This window comes from Melitaea cinxia, chromosome Z (genome assembly GCF_905220565.1).
Source record: "Melitaea cinxia chromosome Z, ilMelCinx1.1, whole genome shotgun sequence".
NCBI classification, from domain to species: Eukaryota; Metazoa; Arthropoda; class Insecta; order Lepidoptera; family Nymphalidae; genus Melitaea; species Melitaea cinxia.
Window position 1 is genome coordinate 12,598,208 of NC_059424.1, and position 9,841 is coordinate 12,608,048.

Below are 9,841 nucleotides of genomic sequence, written 5' to 3' on the forward strand. Positions count from 1 at the left end.
TATAATGCCGTCAAAAAGCAACACGGAGGGGAGTAGCCATGTACAGGCGTTCCCCTCTGTCAAGGTATAAGGCCAAATGGCCATATGCATACAATAAAACTAGTTGCAGCCGCACTGATCACTAGACAAAATCTAGTTGCGCGATTGAATCAACGTCCTTCAAAAAATGCCAAATTGTTCTGTTTTTTGCTGCAAAAAAAGATCTGCCACGTCAAATTTACTAAAACATGACGTTACCTTTCATACGTAAGTATTTTTTAATCACATTATTATTTGTATACTTCTTTTAAACCTTTTTTAAACTTAAAAATTACAAATATTATCGGTAGTGTTGACTCGATTTGTTTACCAACACAGGCCACTCGCCCTCATACAATATGCGGATCGGTCGAGCGACTGATCGGAGTCTGTTTCCGAGAAGTCACTATTGCCGAGCGATAGTGTTGTTAAGGACACACAAAGAAACTAGCGCCATCTAGCGGCAACCATTGAAACCACGCAAAGACAGAAACAGCATGAAACTCTCTACTCAATACTAGATGGCGTTAGAGGAACAACTGTGGAACTATATAGAAGTATAGTCTCGAAAACCGGGTACATGCGCGAACTTTCCAGAATGGTCTGGGCCTCGTCTCGGCCGATATAAATAGCCGCAGCGAGGCGAGCGAGTTCAGTTCAGTTTGAGCGATCTTCGAGGCGACTTCAAGAGTGAAAACTAGTGATCAAGAGTGGTACCAGCGAAACCTACGACATTGGCTACGACATAGGACATTGTTAGTGCTTAGTGTTTGAACCTAGTGCTTTGTGTTAGACCTAGTGTTTGTGAATAAAGTCTTGAAAAGAGTCAGCAGGTCTTTCTCTCCAAATCCTTCGAACCCTAACACGTAACAACTGGTGTCGGAAGTGAGATTTGGAGATGCCATTGACTCCGAGAGAAGACTTCAAGGACTTCAAGGGCGTCAGGACAAGGGCACAACGAGCTGCGGAGACCACACCTACTGGGGACCAAGCTCCGCCCACCGTGGACCAAGCCCCGCCCACTGACCCCACCTATCATGCCCCGCCCACCGACCACGCCCCCAAGCCCCACCCACTCGGGCTCAGGCCCCGCCCACTCAGACTCAGGCCCCGCCCACTCAGACTCAGGCTCCACCTACTTTGTCTCAAGCCCCGCCCACTGGATCCGCCCACCTTACCACGCCCACCAGCGACACCGTAGCTTCGACAGACTCTCAAGCGGCTCTTCAATTAGGAAATTTAATTAAATTAATGGAGCTACAAAGGGCTGAAATTCGTGCTTTGCAAGAATCACAGGATCAACAAAAGGCTGAAATTCGTGGTGCTTTGCAAGAATCACAAGAGCAACAAAAGGCTGAAATTCGTGGTGCTTTGCAAGAATCACAAGAGCAACAAAAGGCTGAAATTCGTGGTGCTTTGCAAGAATCACAAGAGCTACAAAAGGCTGAAATTCGTGCTTTGCAAGAATCACAAGAGCAACAAAAGGCTGAAATTCGTGGTGCTTTACAAGAATTACAAGAGCAACAAAAAGAGCTCCAAGAAAAAACGCTTTTTTTTTTTTTTTTTAATTCTATGCCCCCGCACGTTATGCCAGTCTGTATTCTCGAAACTCATTCATACCAGTTCTCGCATTAATTCTTCTCGCACTTTCATTCAGCATACTATATCTTTCTTTCATCCTTCCTTATTCACACTGGCTTAAGGCTCTTAATCATTATGCTTATATACTATGAACTCGGGGATAGTGAGGGTGGGGAACAGATGTATCTTTTATTTCATTTTAACAAGTTGTATCTTACAAACCAATTTTTTTAACAGGACTTACGACCTAACTTAAATGAGGGAGCACAGGTATTTCCTTAACTACAACTAACAAATTCTACTATATTATACAAATTATTATATCTAAGAGCTAATATTTTACAGATTTGTTACTTATCCTAATTCCTTAATTTAATAACAATATTATATGTTACATTAAATATTCAATAATATTTATTTAACATATTTTGCTTATGTCTTATTCCTAATGTTAACTATTTTACAAATTTTTATACAGAATTTAAGGAACAAGTCTCTATCCTTACTGCTTATTAACTCTGATAAGGAGTTTCTGTCTATTTTGGCGTCCATTTCGAACTCCAATTTCTGCCTCTCGCGGTCATGGGCAGGGCACTCCAGAAGAACGTGGAGGACAGACTCCGAACACGCAGGATCGCAGATGCACGATGGACTCTCCTTGCACTTGAAACGATGCAAGTACTCGGAGAATCCACCGTGCCCCGTCAAAACCTGGGTGAGGAACCCGTCCTTTAACCTTTATTTTTCCGATGATTCTGTAAGCGGCTATCGCGTCAGGGAAGAATACCCTGGTGACGCCAGCCGTTTCACCGCCACGATACCGCTGGTTCCATTCATCAAGCGACTGCATACGAATGCTCCGCTTGATGAATGATACCGGGCAGCTGTCGTAGTCGAAGGCGCGTTTTAGCTTCAGCGCAGCCTCCTTGGCCAGATAGTCGGCACGCTCGTTCCCCTTTAATCCTGCGTGAGCTTTGATCCAGAACAAGCTGACTCGCCTGTTCTGGGCCAAAGCCCCTCGCAGATGTTCCCGCGCCTTGACGGCCAGGGGATGGGGGGCTTTCGGATTTTTCAATGTGAGTAGTGCCGACAAGGAGTCGGAATAAATCCCGACTGATCCGGCCAAGTGGTCCGCGGCCATCCGCGCCGCCCGGCATATCGCCAAGAGCTCCGCCTGGTAGACCGTACAGTAGGACGGCAAAGCAAGCTTGAGGGTTTTTGTTTCGGCGGCGCCGGCCCATACGGACAACGCCGCCCCCACTTTGCCCTCAATCTTGCTGCCGTCCGTAAAGATATTGTAATCGTTTGCGCAATTCGCTTTAAATTGATCTTGGTCGGCCAGGCACTCGAACTCGAGGTCGATATGGCAGGCGGGATGCGGAGACCACAGAGCCGAGGACATCCGCTCCACCTCCCGATCCCCTATAATCCGCTGGGGCACCCCCCTCCGCACCTCGTATAAGGTCGCTGCTTCGCGAACGCGGAGGTCGAGGGGGAGTATCCCAGCGAGCAACAGTGCCGAGTTCAGGGAGGTGGTCCGGTATGCCCTACACAGCTTCTGCGCGAAGCCCCGCTGGACCACGTTCAGCTGCTTGCGAATACCTAGCTTGTCCACGGCCGGCGCCCAAACGGCAGCCGCATACAGTATCACAGGCTCAACCACCGCTCTGTAAATAGTGCGGATAACTTCGGGATGGAGGCCCCAGCTGACCTTAGCCGCACGGGCCAGCTGGTGGTAAAAGGCGAGCGCGCGCCTGCAGACGTTTGCGACGTGGGCGCTGAAGGTTAATTTCCGGTCTATGACGACCCCCAGCAGCTTGATCTCGTTCGCTAAGACAATGTCGACCCCGCCCATATGAAGACGCGGGGCGTCATACTTCAGTTTGCGCGTAACAACCATCGCATTTGTCTTGTGAGGCGCAAACCGAAGTTTATTAGTTACGCCCCACGCCCTCACACATTCGAGGGCGGCATTGGCCCGACGCTCGATCTCGAGGGCCGTCTCACCCTCAAACACCAACACCACATCATCGGCGAACGCCTGCACGTAGTCGCCTTTGGCCTCCAACTCCCGAAGTAGTGGATCCAGGAGCAGGTTCCACAAAATCGGCCCGCCGATAGACCCCTGCACGCAGCCCTTCCCGGTGTCTCTTACGTGCTCCTCCCCCAAGTACCTCACTCTAGCACGCCGGTCGCTCAGGTGAACCATATCTTGATTACCTTGTACATGAGACAAAAAAAAACTTACGGGACAAAAACAGTGTAGCGTTAGTGTTGGTTTGGTGCCCTCGACTAATCCTTCTATTGTTCGCCAACACTTGAAAGTTAGTGGTATTGATATGATCTGATCAAACTACACTATTTTTTGTGGGCGTCCAGGTTAATCTGTTATTACACTTTTTTCCATGTATCCGTTAACCTTTTGACCGCCATGCCTCAAAACCATTCCCGTGCCCTGTACGCCAAGGCATAAAATAAACAAAAATACCTACGAAAAAAATAGTGCTGCCAAGAGTCGTTATCGAGTACCACACAGTGACTTGTTTTTGCTGGTTTTTATGCAATAAATGACTACTTATATAATCTAGGAAGGTTTATTTTTTCATATTTTTCTTGCGTTATCTTGCACTCGTTATATATACTTACAACAACATAAATAAAAAACAAACATTACAAAAATAATCGTAGTAAAGCACAACACTCTTTTCTATCGCCATGACGTCATTGTCACGACTGGAAGACTACGGCGCAGCTGACCTACGATTATGAAACTCTCTTTAGAGACGTGCTGTGTCGCACGCAAGGAAGTCGCAGGCTATATATCGATTTCGAATTGAATCGATATATACATGAAAAGTAATTTAGAAAAAAATTAACCGAATTCAAATTTTTAATTTTTTAACCGACTTCAAAAAAGGAGGAGGTTACTCAATTCGACCGATTCGATATATATTTTATATTTTTTTATTTATGTTCGGGGATAACTTTGTCGTTTATGAAACGATTTTGATAATTCTTTTTTTGTTGGAAAGAAGATAACCCCGGTGTAGTACCATGCTAAGGAAACCAGGATTTGATAATGAGATCTCGAAAATCTGCATACCTTTTACTGGGTGCACCGATTTTGATGATTTTTAATTTAATCGAAAGCCGATGTTTATCATGTAGTCACATTTAAATTTCATCCAAACCCGATTACAACTTTTTGATTGATCTTTGATAATGCGTATTTACTTGACTATTTTTTCGTCTACCTACGTTGTATTACTTGTCGATATAATTGAAGTTAGTTTTTTTCGTTTGCCTGCAAACACAATTATTATCTTATTAGATAGTAGTAGTATAGTTTATTATCTAAGGTTCATTAAAACAGTATTCCACTGTGCCCCGTTCCATAGTGCCAACGTTTAAAACGAGTTTTATAAAAAGTTAGGTTATTTTTTGAACTTTCCACACAATTGTCTCAAATAGACAAAATGATTAAAATTAATTAAAAAAAATCTCATTTACCTATTCTTTAAACTTTTTTACTAAAAAGAAAGTACTTTGAAAAGAAATCTCAACTTTTGAACAAGAATAATTGTGTTTGCTCGCAAACGAAAAAAAAAACCGACTTCAATTACATCGACGAGTAATACAACGTAGATCGACGAAAAAATAGTCAAGTAACTACGCGTTATCAAAGATTACTCAAAAAGTAGATATCAGATCTCAATGAAATTTATATATGACCACATGATTAACATCAGCTTTCGATAAAATTAAAAATTATCAAAATCGGTACCCCAGTAAAAAGTTATTACGGATTTTCAAGAGTCCCTCGATTTCTCTGGGATCCCATCATCAGATCCTGGTTTCCTGGTTGGTACCAAACTAGGGATATCTTCTTTCCAACAAAAAAAAGAATTATCAAAATCGGTACATCCAGTAGAAAGTTATGCGGTATAATACAACGTAGGTCGACGAAAAAAGCGTCAAGTAAAAACGCATTATTAGATATAACTCGAAAAGTAGTTTTTAGATCTCAAATAAATTAAAATGGGACCAAATGACACACACCACCTTTCGATTAAAAAAAATTGTCGAAATCGGTCCACCCAGTCAAAAGTTCTGAAGTAACATACATAAAAAAATACAGTCGAATTGAGAACCTCCTCCTTTTTTGGAAGTCGGTTAAAAATGGTATATTTTTCTATTCACAGTTCCATCGTTGTCACGCCGCCATATTTCACTACGTCCTAGTTTGACGCAGGACGCGCTGTAATTGGTCGAAGCGTTACCAGACGAATTAGTTTAGAATTCAAATTTTTATCGACACTGTTCCATAGTGCCCCGTGTTCCATTGTTCCCCAACTCAGTTGTTGATCCGTTGAAGCAAATTAATATAATCGGTGCGGTCGATGCCAGCCTTAGTTTAAAAAAAATATTTACATGCGTTAAATATTTTTTTTGCTAAGGTAGCAAATAGTACTAAAACAGTACTGACAGTAAGTAGCAATATTTCAAATCAAATATTTCACGACACACGACACGACATGGGTCTCAGAAAAAAAGCTTTTATGAGAGTGGGGGTTAGAGATGATATTGATGCTGCCAGATGATTTTGAGAATGAGAAAGAAAATCGTAATTTCGCTCTTAACCTTAGATAAAAAAAAATATTTTTTTTTAAAATTGGTAATTGTATATTATTAAAATCATCGACGCCTTCCAAAATGCGACGATGTTCTAAGGTATCGCTCGTCTTGCACTTCACTAGTTTTCTCGCTATTCGCTTATGACGTCATCAGCGTGTCGTCTATACTTGACAACGGCGTGTAGTGAACGGATTAATGACTACGCGCCAGGTATGCGCCAGATTTGAGATATCAGATTTATTTTGGCGATTTGATTGATTTTAGTTAATTTGATTTTTTATTCATTTGCTATTTATGTGTTAGCTGATGATAGTTTTATGTTTTTTACCTTTTGTTTTATTCAAATATCAAATTATTTATAGAAAATATAACACGTTTGAGTTGAATTTTGAATAGCTAATTGCAAAAATGACTTGTAATTATGATTTTTTTAAAGTGCAATAAAGAATATATAAATCATCTATACCATTTTGACTAGCCCGTTGGCGCAGTTTGTAGTGACTACAGGTCAGCAGGTGCTTTCTGCTCTGGAGGTTATGGGTTTGATTCCCACCCCGAGTCTGGGTATAATATATATTTATTTATATGTGTATTATTTATATGTATGCTTATCAAAAAAAAATATAGCTATACCAGTCAGCTGTTACCTATGACACAAGCATTAAGTTGCTTACTTTAGGAACAGATGACCGTGTGTGAATGTTGTAAATATTTATTTAAATATTATTTATTTATACCTCTTGCGTCACATCCCTAGCGGTCAACTATAGACGACTTCGGCGTTCTGGACATATCATTTATGTGGAATAAGAATGCATGTTTTTATTTCAATGTTTGTCAGTACGTGTAGCTCTAAAAGACTTGTTTTTTATACTCAAATGTTGCGGGGATATACTATTTTCATAAATGTTGAATTAAAATACTAGAAATATTTTTTTAATAGTTTTATTTAATATTTTTGTGGTCCGGGTTTTTTGTCACCTATAGACGTCGCTGGCGCACAGGACTCGCGAGCCCTTGTCAAGTATAGGTGACTACGGCGGTCAAAAGGTTAAAATTGAGCTATAACTGCGATATTGCTGGCATATACTTAACTGCGATTATTGTTTATCAATACGCTTCGCACTTTCTCAACCACCCACAATACAGCAACCACAATATATATTATTATAATTAATTTGTAGTTTACTAAAATTCATTTAAATTAAACAAAAAAATGAGCGTACAGCACTCTCCGACTAAAGCAAATACTTCAACGAGAGTTAGGTCACTCACTGATTTAACTACGATTATGGATAGTCAAACAAAGGGACGAAAGAGAAAACAACCCGAGAAAGACTGTAATTGGCATTTGGATTTACAGGGATTTCGTCAAGAATTTGATAAAATGAATGAACTTCTGCAAAAAAATATTATTAATCAAGAGCAAAATACGGATAATACGAACAAAAATTTGGCAGAGATTAAAAATGAATTAACTGAAGTGAAAAACTCAACTACTTATTTAACTAGCGAACACAATTATTTAAAAAAGGAACTATCCGAATATTATGCACAAAGGCGGTCTTATCGCTAGGTAAGCGATTTTTTCCAGACAACCTTGGGGTAGAGGAGATTTAAAATAAAAAGAGTATAGAGAGAGGAAGATGTCTATCGAAGATAATCGACTGGTGATATAAGCGACCAGTCTATTCGACACAACAAGTTTAGGACTACCGATAATAATGACTTGACATTTTGAGGGATTAATGTTTAATCTGTTGATGAGTTCTTCAAGTCGTTTTTCGACCACCTGGCGACCATCCTACGAGTTTCCCACATTACCCGAGTTCCCCGTATTAGCCTTTCAATGCCCCGCTGTTTTAATTTCTAACTTTATTAATTGTAATATTATTTTGATCACTCTTTAGTCCCACTTCGACGACTCGATAATTATTCTATTAATATCATATTAATAAATAATTAATTTTTATTCGGTTTTTTTCAACCACTTGACTGCCGCAAACGTAATTATTAACTTTTGAAATTGAATAGTATTAGTCTATATTAGCCTATGTTATAGATTAATAATAATCTATAATATATTATAATCAGCTCTTAATATATTTGACGCCGCGTTGGCGCAACGGTTACAGCCATGGATTGTATCTACCTGTTGCACTGGCGGTTGCGGGTTCGATCCCCGCACATGACAAACATTTGTATTGGCCATACAGGTGTTTGCCGTGGTCTGGGTGTTTGTGCAGTCCTTGTGGGTCTCCCCACCGTGCCTCGGAGAGCACGTTAAGCCGTCGGTCCCGGTTGTTATCATGTACACCTGATAGCGATCGTTACTCATAGTAGAGAATATATCCGCCAACCCGCATTGGAGCAGCTTGGTGGATTAAGCTTGATCCTTCTCCTACATGGGGAAAGAGGCCTATGCCCAGTAGTGGGATATTAGAGGCTAAAGCGTTCTTACTATATTCACTATTTTGTGTAATAAACTTCTATTTTCTAATAATCTTTTCTTTTGTATAGACAATTAAACTACTTTTTTAACCGACTTAAAAAAGGAGGAGGCTACTCAATTTACCGTATATATATTAGAGATGCCACGAATATTCGGCAATTATTCGGTATTCGGCTATTCGGCCTCTTTTTTTCGCTATTCGGTATTCGGCCGAATATGGTTAACCATTTAGCCGAATACCGAATAGCAATTTTTTTATTTCCTACGAATTGTTTTTCCGCGACTTCGCGAAAATTATAGCCCATGTCCTTTCTAAGGCTCTAGAGTATCTGTGTACCAGATTTTATTAAAATCGGTTCAGCAGTTTGGGCATGAAATCGTGATAAACAGATGTACTTCCTTATTAAAATTAAAAAAACTCAAAATATTACTCACAAAGATATTTATTTAACCAAAAAAGAACTAACAAATTAATATTTAAAATCTACCAGTGGTAAGAAACAAACACAACAAACAAACTGCCAGTTTATTGTCTTCATTATAAATTTCATAAAAGTTCCAAATAGGCGATTTCTTATAATTGGATTCATTTAACTTTACTCGAATTAACGGTGATATTTCTCATGGTAATCAATAACATTAAATGTTATATTTTAGTAGGTATACAGTACGTACGATGCACCAACGACCAACAAATAAAGCAGGTTGTAACACGACCGTGAAGTACGTATTGCTTCAGCGTTGCAAGTTTAAACTCGTACGGTGACAAGTTGTGTCTTGTCGCCCGCGAAAAATACTAAGTGTGGCCGAATATTCGGCTGCCGAATAATCGGCGCTTCGGCCAAGAGCCTCGCCGAACATTCGGTATTCGGTATTCGGCCAAATTACTATTCGTGGCATCTCTAATATATATATATATTGTTAGAAACATTCCCACGACCCGGCCCCTCTACTCAGTGACGTCGTGCGACGGAGCGCGGAGGGCGGGGCAATAACGCCGCGTGCGCCACGTCGCATCATGCGGTAGCATCGCTCTCTTTGCTTCGAGCTCGCGGCAGCGACGGACGTACTCTCTAGTGCTAATAGAACGCGTACTTGTACTTGTGTTGATACACATTTAGTTGATGTAAATGAATAAATCTTGTAAGGTTACTC

General features: G+C 40.6%; 1 protein-coding gene and 1 long non-coding RNA gene across 2 annotated transcripts; one reads left to right on the top strand and one right to left on the bottom strand.

Moving 5' to 3' along the window:
- Positions 1–2,179: 2,179 nt before the first annotated feature.
- Positions 2,180–3,808, bottom strand: LOC123668812. The gene has a single exon (XM_045602505.1). The coding sequence runs from the start codon at positions 3,806–3,808 to the stop codon at positions 2,180–2,182; it is 1,629 nt and encodes a 542-aa protein (XP_045458461.1).
- A 2,601-nt stretch (positions 3,809–6,409) lies between these two features.
- LOC123668689 lies at positions 6,410–9,838 on the top strand. The gene is made up of 2 exons (XR_006745622.1): positions 6,410–6,444; positions 9,612–9,838. It is a non-coding gene; the product is annotated as an uncharacterized LOC123668689 (long non-coding RNA).
- Positions 9,839–9,841: the final 3 nt, after the last annotated feature.

What these genes read in the sequence shown, in the direction of transcription:
- LOC123668812 (XM_045602505.1), bottom strand. Translation starts at nt 3,808, where the DNA reads ATGGTTCACCTGAGCGACCGGCGTGCTAGAGTGAGGTACTTGGGGGAG.